Raw genomic sequence first — 15,222 nt, forward strand, 5'->3', positions numbered from 1 at the left:
CTGAAGTTGTGCCATATGGAGCAAATGCTTCAACGTCTGTCTGCGTGTCTGCCTGACCGTGCAACCCAAGAGCTCTCTGCAAATGATGCTCCACTCTCATCATTTTCACAAGTTGGGGACAGTCCTCGATAGGGGCTTTTTTCCACTTTTCCCAAGTTTATTTTTTTCTCCCAGATCTCCCAAAGCATGAGGAGCCATCACCAGAGACCTGGAACTGGACAGCTGCTGGGGGGGAGAAGGTGGCTGGAAACAGTTGCAGGGTTATGCTCTGCATGTTCTCTCTCCCTCTCTCTCCCATATGTGACACTGGGATCTGGTTTAGCTTTGGGCAGTTAGAAGTGTGACAAGAAGGAGAAAAAAAGGTCTCTCATCCATTCCTTTCACTCTCTGCTGTGTAGCCAGTTGGAGTCTGCTGGCTTGCAGGGGAAGAAAGGACAATGGCAGAGGATCTGAACAGAGACCATGGGGCTGAGCATCCTTTCCTAGCAAACCTGCTCTGCAGTGAGGGGGCCTGGAATCTGGAAAAGGGTTCGACTTTTACTCTGTTCTTAAGAGAAGCTGGGACAAAACCCTGGGCCTGGACCTCTCCTCAGCCCTCTGGTTTTCTTTAAAAGCGGCATGCTTGCAAGCGCCTGTGTGCACGTGGCGTGCTCACGTCTGTGCGTGTATGATTCCCAGGGGAGTAGCAGCACTCCCAGGGTTGTGCCGTGTGTCGAGTCGCACCTTGCTCTTGCTGCCTGCCTTGTTTTTCTTGGGCTGATGAGCTCCTGACTAATGGCAGTCACTGCTGCTTAATCAGGAAGCAATTTAAGGATAACCTTTTCTAATTAACCAGCAGAGAGAAAAGAACGAATAAACTGTGAAACAGCCAGCTGGCTTCAGTGTCCCCAGCCAAAGGGTCTGTCAGGTGGGAGAAAATGGCATGTGGGGACAGGGATGGCAGCTCCAGACCTGCCACTGGGCAGGGTAGTGAAAGTCAGAGACAGGAGAGGGTTATGGTGCTCCCCAGGGCCTTTTCTCTGCTTTCTCCCCAGGTATTGCTCTCGTCATGCACAGGGGGATCACGACTGTCCAGGAAGGGCAGCTTGATGTGTATAATCAAGCCCCATGTATAATTAAAACCCTGATGTGCTGGTTTTCTTTATCTCAACCCATGAATTTTCTCACTTTTACTTTTCCAATTCTCTCCCCCATCCCACTGAGGGGGGGAAGTGAGCGAGCAGCTGTGTGGGGCTTAGTTGCCAGCTGGGGTTAAACCATGACACCTGGGAGACCCTTTTATTCAGAACTTTGATGCAAATATGAGCAATTACTTTATTATGAAGGTGTTCACAGAATCATAGAATAGCCGAGTTTGGAAGGGACCTCAAAAGATCATCTGGTCCAACGTTTTGTCGGAAAGGGAGCCTAGATGAGATTATCTAGCACCCCGTCCCACTGCATCTTGAAAACCTTCAGTGATGGGGACCCTACCATGTCCCTGGGGAGGTTGTTCCGGTGATTGATTGTTCTCACTGTAGAAAGTTTCTTTCTTACATCAAGATGAAACCTCTTCTGGTGCAACTGGTTGAACAGCGTGGGGCCGGTATCGATCCCTGAGGGACGCCACTTGTGACAGGCTGCCAGTCTGAGTAAAACCCATTGATCACTGCCTTCTGTGGGTGCCTGTGAGCCAACTTCCCACCCTTCTCACAGACCACCCCTCCAGTCTGTACCTGGCCAGTTCGTCCAGGAGGAGGCTGTGGGAAACAGGGTTGAACGCCTTGCTGAATTCCAGGTAAGCAACATCCACTGCTCTCCCCATGTAGACAGAAAATGTTATTTTGTTGTAGGTGGTGATTGGGTTAGTGGAGCATGATTTGCCTTCGGTAAATCCGTGCTGGCTTTTCCCAATCACCTGCATCATTTGGTTTGTGATAGTTTCTAGGAAGACTCGCTCTACTACTTTCCCAGGGACTGGAGTAAGAGTAATGGGCCTGTAGTTCCCTGGGTCCTCTTTTGGGCCCTTCTTGTAGATAGCTCTGACATTTGCCCTCTTCCAGTTGCCAGGGACATCCCCTCATCTCCACTACTTTTCAAAGATTACAGGTGGTGGCCTTGCACCAATGTCAGCCGCTGCTCTTAACACCCTGGGGCAGATTATCTCCTCACTGCTGACAACAGTGTTGTCACCCTTTCTCATGCATTACCTCAATTTTTTATTCCCCACTCTTAGTTACTCATTTTAAAGCCACATGCCCTGGCATACCAGTCCCCACACACCAGAGGCAGCTGGTGAGGGAGCCCTGACGCAGCCATGCAGCACTGGGTGCTGTCTAGGGCAAAGCCTCAGCCTGTGGCCGGCAGCAGGGGCCCGCACCCCGCATGTGGGCCTGAGCCAAACCCCTGCGAGAGGGTGGCATGGGCGGCCTCCCGACTCCCACGGCGAGACCACGCAGCTCTCAGCGCCCCTAAGATGGCGCCGTGAGCAGAAGACTACATTTCCCAGCGTGCCGAGCGCCCCGCGCCACGGCTTAGTTCCCGGCATGCTGCGCGCTGCCGGCCGTTCGGTGCCGCTGGGCGGCATAGCGGGGTCTGCTGGGAGTTGTAGTCTGCGCGGCTGCGCGCCCTGTGGCGGCGTACCAGGCCTCTGCCAGCCGGTGGGTGTGCGGGCCTGTGGGGAGGGGAAGGCGGCTGGGCCGGGGCTGAGCCCAGGGCGGGCTTTAGTGGAGCCCCCGGGGAGCAGGGAGGGACCGCGGCCTGTGGCGTAGCCCCTAGGCCCCAGTGGGGTGCGGTAGTGCTGGGCCCCTGTGGGACGGCGGGTGGTCCTTGAGGACGACGGGGGACCCCAGCCTGCGGGGTGGGAGCCGGGACCTCAGTGGAGTGTGGGACAGGGGAGCTTGGTGCCTGGGAGAGGAGCGGGGCAAGGAGTCAGCCTCACTTCTTACAGGGTGGTGAGGAAAGTAGGTCTCTGAGTGCTGGATGAGGCGGGCAGCCCCGGGGCATGAGGCAGGGAGTAGATGGAGTGAGGTCAGCTCCTGGGAGATGTGGTAGGAGCCAGGTCTTTGCTTTTATCAGAAGGTCCTTGACCTGTGAGTGGACCTTTCTCAAGGCAGGAGCTGACTGTGCCCTTTGGGGTTGAGTATGTATCTGTTGCACGCTGTGAGATACCCAAGAACTGGAAGGCCATCAGGAAGGATGGGGTGTCGTCCCATCTTTGCTGTTAGGTACCAGAAATATGAAACACTTCCACATAAGGCTGTGCAGAGATGTATTGCTTTGCCTGCATTTGCCTTTGCACTGCACAGTGTCCCTGTGCTTGGCTATTTTATCAGTTCTGCTGGGATTTGCAGAGAAGAGTGCTCAGAACTGTAGTGGAATAGGGTTTTTTCCTTTTTCCATATGTTTTATCTATGTGGAACTGGCATGCAAAGCCCCAGCAGTACTTGTCAGCATCTGCTTACTGATAATGGCTCAGCATTGGTCTGACAGCTTTGCTGTACTACTAAGTTTTTGTGTAGGATCAGTTACAGTAATACTCAGTCACTAATAATACTGAATTATCAATACAATAAGCATTTTTGGGGGGAACAGAGTTGAAACTTCTGGTCTTTTTTTGCTGGTTGTTTTTTTTTTTTTTTTGTAGACTGGCCTCCATTCCTGTAAAGAAGCAGGTGTCTCTGTGATTAATTCCCAATGCAGTTTTGATTCAGATTTATTGTTTGAATGTTGAAGATGTCATCAGGCCTTACAGAGGAACAAAAGAGAAGAATTGAAGAGAACCGCAAGAAGGCTTTGGCTAGGAGAGCAGAGAGGCTAGCAGCCCAGAGAGGTGGGCAGGTAGGGATTGCTGGACCTCAGGTGAAAGAACAGAGTTCAGTCAATTGGGGAACCTTGAAGGAAGAAAACAATCATGTCAGGTTCATTAGCCAGCACCAACAGAATCCAAACAGTCCTGTGGAGCAGAATAGCTATCTTCAGAAAGATTATAATCATTACACTGCAAACCAACAGATGGCTGGTTCACATGGAGAGCAACAAAAGAATTGTTCAGAGGACTCGGAACAAGCAGGTGGCATTAAGCAGTTCCCTACAACGATCCCAAATTCTCTGAGTTATTCCCATAAACATTACTTGGATGCTGGTGGTCAGGAACATGGACAACAAGCTTTAATTAATCTTGGTACATTCCAGCAGCCCAAATGCTACCAAGCTTTCAAAAACCCTACAGAACCATCTCATCCTAGATTAATTGATAACGGGCACCCTGACGGTACTAAAGACTTACAAAATCAGAACAAATCTGCCATAAAGTATGTTTCACCACCAAGCAGCACCACCCCGAGTGATTCAGAAATGCTGGTAAACATAAGCAAACCAATGGAAAGAGAAGGGGGAGGTGGTGCCTCTCAGGCCAGTGGTAGGATGCAGAAGCTGACCAACTCTGCTGGTGCAGGCTCTACCTTTGAAGCTGCCTCTTGCAAGAAAGCAAATAGTGTTACAAAAGGAAAATGTGTGAAATATGGGGAAGACCGATTCCAGGTCGAAATAGGGTATAATGCTGAACTCATTGCTGTGTTTAAGAAGATACCAAGCAGAAGCTATGGTAAGAATTGATTGCTGTTATCTCTGTTTTATGTTGGATTGAAGTTTCAGCGTCTGCTGGCACTGTAGTTGCTATATGCTCTTAGCAGTGCAGCTATTGCTGGGGTGGAATATGTGGTATTAACGGGGGATTGGAAAAGTAAAGACGGCTGAAATTGGAAAGAAATTCTGGGCATAAATAGCTTGAGCTTGGATTTAGCTAAGGAATCAGAAGCCCTGCTTTATGAACAGTGTGTTGAGAAGTTTAGTGATGGTAGCTGGTCAGACTTTTTTGGGAGTGAAGAAAGAGAAGTAATTCATACATTGATATGGGAAAATGGGTCACTTCAGCTGTAGTTCAGAGCTGATGAGCTGATTCTGTTAACTGGGTTACTGAGAGCAGTGGAGTCTCCACCTTTTGACTTGCTTCTGATCTTTTCTCCCTGCCTTTATTGGTTATATTCTACTTTTGTTTCCCCCCATGTGTTGCTGCTCCCTGTGAATGGCTGCTGCATTCTTCTTGTCTTAGTATTGATGTGCTCTATTGCTTTTTTGGTGTCGTGTAGTGGTAAACTTGGGTGTACTGTTTTTCAGATGTGTGTCGAAAAGTTTGCATGAGTAGATTGAATTCTCTCTTACCTCACATGAATGTTTCACAACAGCATTTTTTGCTACCCCAAATGATTCATATTCTGCCCTATTTTAGATCCTGCTATAAAAAAGTGGAATTTCAGCCTGGAAGATTACAGCAGTTTCAGTAAGTAAATGGGTTGTTGAATGATAAAACAGAATCCAAATCTTGACCCCCTTCCCCTGCCTTCCATAATTATTATTTAGCTTTGTTATTGTCTGGAGTAATAAAAGTAGTGCTACTCAAACATAACTTCCATGTTTTAGGTATCTAGCTCATAACATTTTTCTGACACTTTGTAGATGATTAGAAATAACGTAATTTTTCACGTAATCTAAATGCCAAGCATAGGTTTAACTTTTTCTGCCATTGCTGAATTTTTCAGCCTGATCATAGGAAAAATATATGCTGTGCAGGTACTTCATATGAGTCTCTATTGAGAACTGAGTGTGTTCCACTGGCTAATGATTAATTTCTAGGTCCATTCATGTATTTTCTTTTTAAACAGCTCCTTTTTTTTTTTTTTTTTGGGTTACATTTTTTTCCTCTTAATTTTGGGTGTCAGAAAAGGAAAAAGGGTAATTCTCTTGGGCTTTGAGTGAGACTGAAAATGGATTTGCCTTTTTTTGGCATAACAAGGATGGCTTTATCTTTTTTTCTCTCCTGTCATTTTGTTCTGGGAAGATTGAGAGATGATAGAGGCAAACACTTCAGGTAGGCTTTTCAAAAGCATATTGTACTGAAGCAAGTGATAAATCACTATTGATTTCAGTGGGAACAGAATTAGGCCTGTGTTGAGCACTTTGAAAAACCCACAGTTGAGTGCTGGTATTTTAGCTTTCCCATGTGGGTTGCCACACATTTATAATTTAAATGCTGCTGGTTTGCTTGCAGTGTATCAAGTACAGATGAGAGCAGAGTCTCTGCACCAAGGAGCTTGCAGATGAAGAGGATGGTTTTTAGAAATCAGGCTTTCTTCCTTAAAGCTATCAAATATATGAGTTCTCTGTGGAAAGTTCCCGTTGACAAGGGAAGACAGTATATGATCAACATTGGGCAACGATAGCAGGGGAAAAAATACCCTGAGAAAAGGGAACTGACTTAAAAGGGCCTTAGTTTGAAGTCTTGTAAGTGTAAAAACAATTATTTTAAAACTTCCCACTGTTAATTTTGTTCTTCTGAATAATGTTGTCCTGTATTACATTTCTTTCTTTGTACTATAAATTAAACATGCAGTCAAGCCTAGAAACAGATATTGACATAAAAGAGTAAAGTATGGTGGGTTTTTTTTCAATTTCTTTCAGTATTAGTTGTAGAGATGAGCTCTAACTTTGCAATGCTAAAACAGTAGCATCTAAACTCTTTTGCTTGGTGCATTGGGAGGAGAAAGTCTAAACTGGTGGTTTCCTAGTCCTCTGCTTTAAAAATTACTTTCACTTGATGCTCTTAAACATTTTCTTTGGAGTGGAAATCTCAAATGCTTGGGTTTATTCTGAAAGTCACTTTTTTTTTTTTTTTTTAAAATAAAGGTCGATGAAATCCAAAAGGCTTACTAACTGGTTAGAAATAACCAGTGTCTGAGTGTCTGAATTTGTTTCTTTTCCCCTTTTTTTGCCTTTTCAAATCTTAACCACTGAACTTAAATTTAAGTTGTTGCATATCGGTGAGCTGGACTATTTAAAAAGAAGCAGAGTGGATCATGATGTGCACCTTAACCCTCAAGGGACTAGATTCACCTGGGCTTACCCTAAACAGCTACTGGATAGGGGAGGTTGCCTCTCTTTACAAATACATGGAGGCAGAATGTGCTTAGTGGTCCCCTTCTCTTGAGTCTAATGGACTCTGGAGATGCTAGTGAATCCTTGTGTTACTGTAGTACATATGAGTTGGAGTCTTGGGGATTCATTATTTTGGTGCTGTAAAAATACAAGAAAAAATGGTTCTTGTTCCTTAACCATCACACTTCAGCTATAATAATAAAGACAACGTATGGGTATAGATTGGCAGAGAGACACAGGGAAAAGTGGAATGTTTATTAGTGTGGATAGCTGTGGTCTCAGGCTAACAGCTGTAAAATGCTGTGTCCCTTCTCTCCCCATGTCCTGGCATTATGACAGAGGTGGTTGCTGGTGATTAGTAAGGTAGGAGAGCAGATGGCTGGGGGGAAGTACAAATTTAACTGTAAGACACGGTAGAATAAAGGGTGATGGACTTAAATTGTAACAAAGGAGATTTAGGGGTTTGGACTAGATTCCTTCCTGATATCCTTCCTACAGTACTGTGAGTATACAGCATTCCTCCTAGATGAGATTGCATATCAGACATTGACATGAGGCAGGAGGCAGATATTTTTAGATCTTTCTCCTTTGGTGTTTGCAGAAGTACCATCCCATCTTTTCAGGCACATTGATCACCATGCCCCTGTCCCTGCAACTTTGTAAGTGAAAACGTTGTATGACTGCGTGCAATTCACTGCTGAATGTGGTTCTGCAGATTGCCTGCCCTTGCCTAGTGAGCCACGTTTTGGGATTGCTGACGGAGAGGGAGCCTAATGCAGTGACAATGCTGGACAGGCCCTTGTTCATCTACTGTAATGTGTTTCCTCTGCCTCTGCTGTATTCTCTGTGGAAAATCTCACCAACCTGCTCCTCCAGGCTATCACTTTCTCTGTTCTTTGTCCCTGTGAGTGAAAGCAGGGAATCGTCATTCCTTTTAAACTTGAAGGTGCATGGTTTGTTTGTCATCCTCTTGTCCCTTCTCTTCTCAAAGCATCCTGTGCATCTTTAGTTGATCCATGTTCTCTGTTATTAATTCTTTTCTCTGTATCTCATGCTTTTCTCCCTAGTGGAAGCAGCAAATCAACTTTCATCAGTAATTCTGGCACCACTGGAAGGAGAAAATGCAGTTGGCTTGGCATCAGGCTCTCATTTCATTGGCAGTAGGGTTGATGTGAAATCCCTCTTGAAAACGTGTAAGAACTGGAAGAAACCCTCAGCCCTTGTCAAAGGGAAGTGCGTGCTGATCTCTCGCTTGCGGTTTGAGGTTGATATTGGGTATTCTGCAGAAGTAATTGAAGTGTTCAAACAAATGGATTCCAGAAATTTTGGTGAGTCTCTGGTTATTTCTGCTTTGTTCTAATGACGTTGTTGGGGCTGCTCTTGGAGTGCTCTGAACGCTTCAGAGGAGAGAAATTGTGAGAGTACAGTACATCCCTCTGAAATAGCATGAGAGGATGTACTTTGGTGAAGATTTTGAGAGCTCCTGTAGTTCTGGTATAGTGCTGTGTCTGTGTCCTGCTCTTTACTCTGTGCCAGAACATGTCCTCTTTTGGGCCTGTTAGCCGAGGTGATATTTCAGGACTCAGCATGATTACATTTACTGTTGAGGTGGGATGTGCTGATAATTTGCCATAGTACGGAGGCCATGCATAAGTTCTTGTTGGACATTCTCATATTTCTCCTGCTTTACTGTGGTGTATAATGGCTGCAACTGCCTGAGCAGATTGAGTTTACCAGCAGCTTTACTGATGTTTTTGAGGCAACTGGAACTGTGGAGCACTTTTTATGTTGTCATTCAGATTTCAATGGTAAATACCAGTTTTTCCCACTTGTAACGTGGGAAATGAGGCACAGAGTGATGAGGTGACCTGCACATTGTCACAGCAGGTCAGTGATGGCATGGGGAACAAATCCTGGAGCTCTTGTTCTTTGGGCAGGGCCCCACCTGGCTCATTGTGTCTTCAGCTGACTCTGAATTCACTGTAACCTTCCCTGGAAGTTGTAGGCAGGTGCAACCCAGGGATAAACCTGCCAAACAAGTCTGGCATTCGTGTTACATTTTGGGTATTGATGAACTGGGGAATTTCCTCTGTACCATCCTGAGCCCATCATCTGTAGGGTACAGAGGTACAATTGAAAGTGATTGTGTTACTGGCTGAAATCAGAGTTTGTTGATTAACAAATAGGAACCTTCAAGCACATTCTTCATCCCTTCTTGCAGTGAAGAGAAAGTGGTTGCCGAAATCCTTAAGCAGGTGGGTGCGTTACAATGGTTCATTAGGGGAGCTGACCTTCACTTGCTCCTGTGATACCACCACTTCTAGGTGTGTGCTCATACTTTTAAGCCTTCTTCAAACTGTTTGCTTAATGTGAAAGCAAACAGAGGAGAACTGATTGCTGGACAAGGTAAGAATTCTTTTAAAGCAGTTCTGAAATGCAGAGGATATGGATGGATAGTCATGTTCTTATGGACAGAGAATTCAGTCTTTTAAAAAAGAGACTTATGGCAGTGTTTGTTTTAACTATTGCAGATCGGAACACCAGAAAGTGGAATTTCCTGCTGGAGGACTATCCCAAACTGAGTAGGTGCATTTTCCTGGGTAGTGCTATTTTCTGGGGAGGCAAATTAACTCTGTTTCTTGGGCTAAGCCTTTTCATTCTGGGGAGGTAAGTTCCTAACGAACTGCGAAGGAGGTGTCTTCCTGTTTTGTCAGACATTTACACTGTTTGCCCAGACTCAAAATTTTATAAATGTGTGTTATTCATGGCAGTCCTTTAGGGGCCCATTGGGAGGGTGGCTCTGTTTTGTCAGATTCTGCACTGAATTTCTGTACCATTTCTTAGAGCGCATGGATGTATTTACCATCACAAAGTTATTTTTATTGCTTATAACATACAGCAGCTCTACTTGAACTAAGGAGTTGCAGGAGAATGGATTCCCCTGTTCCCACTTGCCAAATTTGAAGAGGTCATCATGGTGGCTGCCAGGCCTTCCTGTCCTTACAGAAATTCCGTCTTACTGACTCTTTTTAGCTCTGCTCCCCTTGTCCTCAGTGCCAGCGTGCCATGCTCCGTTTTGTGTGTATATCAATTTGTAAACTGGCACAGCCACCCCTTGCTTAGAAAACAAACACATATCAGGCTGTTTTTCTTCCAATTCTTTAAGTAGTGTGCACGGTGTTGTGGTATTTGATTTCACACCCAGCAAATTTTGTTTTTCAGGTCAGAGCGCTAGGTTTTCAAGGCAGCTGATGATTTCTGTAACAACTAGTTCATCCGCAGTTACAGTCTGGGTGGTGACTGTCTAGCTGATTTTGTTCAGCCTTATACGTTACTGCTAGTAATAATGGCTTTGCAGGCAGCACACAACTGTTAAGTTTTTAATTGGTATATGAGGCAGGTTACAATTCAGGTTGCTTCCGTAGCTGAGTTGATTGTGAGGCAAACAAGAAGTGCTTGTTTCTCTTGCAGAAGTGTGCAGATCTGCTTGAAGCAGAAGCATTCGTCTTGAAGCCGAATTTCATACTCTACTAAAATGCTTCAGTGCTGGTTGATGGATGCTTAAAAGAAAGCTTAGCAAAAAAATCTTTTTGAGAGCATCGTATTTTCCCTTGCAAGTGGAATCTAAACACATAGTGTCACTACAATGTTCGTTTCTTGGTAGAAGTTGACCAGTAGGCTCCTGCCTTCATGCATCTGTGTAATGCTGGTGAAACTGTGGCTCACTGAACTGAAATGCAGAACTGTGGTTTGTGTTCTGGTTTTTTTTTGTTTTTTTTTTTTAAAATGGCCACTTTACAGAATAATCCAGTCGCAGCAGCATGCTCCTAGCACATCTGCTTCTTAGTTTTTTATGTTTAATTAAGTTTATCGAGTACTTTGAGATGAATAGCATTACGTAAGTCCTAAGCATTATAATTATTATTTATCATCCCAGTCGGCCTGCTGTGTTTGCCTTGGTACTCGTGTGAGAGTATATGGCTGTGGAATCTGATTGGGGTAAGCTTCAGAAAGATAATAACCAAGGTGCTCTACACACATCCTTAGAAAGTGTGACTGAGTGTTTCAGAGCTGAAATGCTGTTGCTCAGGGTGTTTTTTTTCCAGCATGGGCTCCTGCTTCCATGGAATACCAAAGCACACTTAATAATTGTGTATCTGCATGCTCCTATGATGCATGTCTTAATAATATTAGTAATGGTTGTAGGGCTGAAAGCCACATTGTGGGGCCTTGTAAGAAGGCCAGATCATGAAAACAAGTGAGTGTGTCTTGGGGGAGACTATTATGAAACTCCAGGACTGGGATGTTGACAGGCCCTGATTTCAATGAGAGCTGATAATCTCTCTCAATTTGTTAAAAGGGCCTTTTGTACATGCAAAGGGCCTGATCCTGTAGCACATGCTAGGCAGTCTGAGCAAACACATCATCTCCCACTCTGTCACTCTCTCGGCCACATTGGCTGGCAGTTGTATACATCGCATGAAGTATTCAGAATCCCACAGATTTAAGGAAAGAAAAAAAAATTTCTATGTAAATGTTCTTGCAAGGTGTAATTTGTGAGGGCATTTGAGGCTTCTAGCACGTGCCTTTTTGAGGAACAGCATTTGCTTTGTGCCTGTTCATTTACCTACATCAAAATAAAAAAAAAGAGAAGAATTTTAAAAGGCTGGTTGCCATTTCCAGCAGAGATATCTGTTAGCTGGGAACTGTTTGTAGAGGTTAATGTCTCTTTGCCTAGTTGCTCAGTCATCTTTATATAAAGGTCACTTCAGTAAAAAATGTCTGTTGGATGAATCATGCTGGTGGCAGATATATCTTAATCACTCTCCCAGCTCATGTACAGAACAATAGCAACAGAATTATCAGTGAGCAAATTGTAGCAATTATGCTAACACATAGCTCAGTCTGTGAGTGTAATAACAAGCTTGTGCTGTACTTCGGGTGGAGAGAGTTCCTGCTATTGAAGAAGTATAAATTAAACTGGAGAGTTTAAAAAGTTTGGTCATTGCCCAACCACAAATGGAAATCTTTTCATATGTATATTTCTTGGAATTGCTTTCCCCCTTCATATGGCAGGGGTCCATTCTGCTGCTTTCCTCTTGGAGATAACTGAAATGAAAATACCTAACTGAATTCTGGAGGTGCATTTACTGCTGGTATAGTGAGTTCTTATTTCAGTTTGCATAGCTCTGGTTATTTTTGCAAACAGAGTTGTTTTATGTCTTCCTGACTTCATATACAAACCAACCACTAAATAAAAAAAAATTCTTCCTGCAATAAAGGATCTATGCACATGCATTGTGTTCCTAGTGTAGAGGTGTCTTTTGTTTCTCAGTCAGTGGTCAGATTGATTACTAAACATGTTTTCCTGGTCCCAGCCTGCTGCATGTTTTAAACTAGTATTTGTTTTCATAGAAACTTACTGTTGGACTAAAAAGAAATACTTTTATCTTTTTGGGATGGGATAGAGATGCTACTGGAGAGGACTGAAATAAGGTTGTCTAGGAGGAGAATTGCCCTGACGCTTTGCTTGTTGTGATGTATGTGTTGAAAAGATGAAAGCCCCGAGGTCTTTGCATAATGGAGGCTGGGGGTCTCTTTAGTTTGACTGGGAAGGTTTTAAGCTGCAGGTAAAGTCGGGAGGGTTCATGGGTGAAACATGCACCCATGTTTGCATGAAACATGCAAACCTGCCTGTGGGCTGGTTCTGGCCCACAAACTACTTCTGTCCAGGAGAACAGCAGTGGACGCCAGCTGAGTAGGGAGTTGCTGTTGGTACCATGTCCCTGAAGAATGTCTGTCAGAGTGCTGCTCATGGTGGTACAAGAGCAGTTTCTCTGAGTCTTGAGGTGCTTCCCATTTTCTTATCCAAACATGGTAAATGAGGGGTGATGAAGTGGAGACAGAGCCAAACCTGTGTGGATTTGGGGAAAAGAAGAGAGTTTTCAAAGCTGAAGGTGTATGATATTCTTTATGTAACTGTGTCTCAGGTCACTCCTGATCACTCAGGGATGGTGGAGACCTCAGAGGTGTTTAATGCAGAATGCCAAGGTCAAGATAAAGATGCCCCTGCCTTCTAGGCTTCAGGAGCTCTTTTGTTCAAATCCATACTTCTGTTTCTGAGTAAAGTGTGCCCTAAGTTGCCCTCAGTGTGAATAATCCAGCTCCAGCTGTATTAGTAGCAATCATCTCTGAATGATGGCATCAGACTTTCAGTTTTTTATAACCAAATCTAAATACGAGGGGAGGAGATGTGATTCATTATGTGGTTCTGAAATAGACTTCAGGGAAGAGGCTAGGCCAACACCTGTGCATGATGCAGTGCTTTCTTGAGCTGTTTCGGGATAGGAAATAATATTGTTGATGAGGTCCAGGGTTGTGCCCTGACATCCATAATGTAAGTTGTGTGTATGTTGCCCCTTCTGATAATAAACTGCTCTGTTCTTTGCAGTGGAAGTGTTACAGAACCTTGTGTCAGTAGAAGTGGAACCTCTGCCCGAGGCAGTAATACAAACCTTTGCTGCTCAAATACAGAGATCTACGTCACAGACAGACATTCCTCATGCTGACCTTTCAGTAGTGGACTCCAAAATTGTGACAAGCCTCATGCCCTTTCAGCGGGAAGGTGTGAAGTATGTCCTTTTTGCATGCTGTTAAGAGCTAGTCCTTGCCTAGAATTGTGTACTTTGTATTGGTGCCCAGGCTGCATTCCCTTCCATGGAGGGCTCCACATTTCTCTGGAGTCTTGGGCTGTTACACTCTGGCTCTTGGATGTTTCATGTGGTATGGTTTGTTTTGTTGGGTTTGGGGTTTTTTTGTGTATTTTTTTTATTTTGAGTGACATCTATTCTGTTTCTAGCTAGAATTCTTCATTGTGAGTCAGGAGGAAAGTAGCATTTTGCTAGTCTCATAAAATTGTTCGAATGATACATCTCTGATCTCCCTCTTGTGATTCAGTAATTGTCATATGATTTTTTTAATTTTGTAAGGTCATTTTTTTTTTCCTCAAGTGCATGTCTCTTGTTGTTGTTTTTTAAATATTAACTACACATGGGAAAATGCCAGGAAATGGGACCCAGGCCCTGAAAGATTTAAAATTACTAATTGTATGTAGAGATAAACTTTTAAATGTCCCTGTCCCCATTATATATGGTCATTAGTTGTTGACTTCAACATGCAATCCAGGAAAGTCTGTACTAATTGGTGTTAAAGTGGCATCGTTGTTAATAATATTTTCTTAGCCCAGCCAGGATGAACTCTGGGACAGAATGTGAGTAATATCATGGAAATAATGTGCTTTAAGTAATTGTAAGGTCTTGAGACTACTCCTCATCTGAAATCAAAGTCTCTAAGGACTGGGCTGAACCACTCTGCTCAGGAGCTTCCAAGCTTTGAGAGATGCCAGGACAGATAGTAACCCATTTCTTGACGCTTACTTATTTCCCCTCTCTATTTTCCCCAGTTTCGCAATTTTAAGAAATGGACGTTTACTTCTTGCGGATGACATGGGCTTGGGCAAGACCATCCAGGCGATCTGCATTGCTGCGTATTACCGAAAGGAATGGCCCTTGCTGGTGGTTACTCCTTCTTCCGTGAGGTTTACTTGGGCAGAGGTACTGTGAGCTTGAGCATATGCAGGTGGCCAGTAGAGTGCATGTGTGATGCTTATGCTGTGTTGCACTCTGAACAAGTTAAAATTTTAAAAAGATGCATATTAAGGGGAAGAAACTAAAATTTTATCTTTTAGAAACTTGAGGGGGGGGGGGAATTACTTGGCGTTGACTGTATGATATATGCCTATTTTCTTTTATTGGCCAGCTGATTTTTATTGGCCAGCTGACTTTCTTTTTGTGGTCCAGCTGATCTCTTGGAAAGAGGGAGATCTAGAGAAAATATCTCCTCTGATCCTCTGGGTTTGTTCCTGCAAGTCAGCTGGCTCCAAGGGGGTGTGTTAGTCATCAGTGTCAAGGACAATAGTTGCATTCAAGCAATTGTCTGTTGTATTCAAGCCCTTCATAGCCATATTTGCCAGTCCCTTGGCTGGAATAGCAGCCCAGATGCTGGGATTCTCCGCTCTGTTCAAGAGGCTCCATTATCATCATTAAGTATTTGTCATGATATGTCTTCTGGCCTGTCCACTGTATGCTGCTAACTCCTCTGAGTCCTTTATTAATGTTGATCAGAAACCCAAGAAAGCTTGTATGGTTGGGAAATGTATCTTGAAATAAATCACTGTCGTGGCTTATACAC

The 15,222-nt window shown here is 44.1% G+C and overlaps 1 protein-coding gene across 7 annotated transcripts in view; it reads left to right on the forward strand.

Annotated features, from left to right (window-relative positions):
• The first annotated feature begins 2,520 nt into the window (after positions 1-2,520).
• The window catches only part of SMARCAL1 (SNF2 related chromatin remodeling annealing helicase 1), a 42,400-nt gene continuing 29,698 nt past the window's right edge, over positions 2,521-15,222 (forward strand). For 6 of the 7 annotated variants that reach the window (XM_072874207.1, XM_072874205.1, XM_072874206.1 and 3 more), the window contains exons 1-7: positions 2,521-2,639; positions 3,626-4,585; positions 5,270-5,320; positions 8,040-8,300; positions 9,504-9,554; positions 13,424-13,604; positions 14,435-14,585. In XM_072874207.1, coding sequence (XP_072730308.1) covers positions 3,706-4,585; positions 5,270-5,320; positions 8,040-8,300; positions 9,504-9,554; positions 13,424-13,604; positions 14,435-14,585 — 1,575 coding nt within the window. In that variant the 5' untranslated portion in view covers positions 2,521-2,639; positions 3,626-3,705. Of the gene's footprint in view, positions 2,640-2,674; positions 4,586-5,269; positions 5,321-8,039; positions 8,301-9,503; positions 9,555-13,423; positions 13,605-14,434; positions 14,586-15,222 lie in introns of those variants that run through there. The other variant, XM_072874203.1, reaches the window with a different exon arrangement.

The sequence above is a fragment of the Ciconia boyciana genome, chromosome 10 (genome assembly GCF_034638445.1).
Source record: "Ciconia boyciana chromosome 10, ASM3463844v1, whole genome shotgun sequence".
Taxonomy (NCBI): Eukaryota; Metazoa; Chordata; class Aves; order Ciconiiformes; family Ciconiidae; genus Ciconia; species Ciconia boyciana.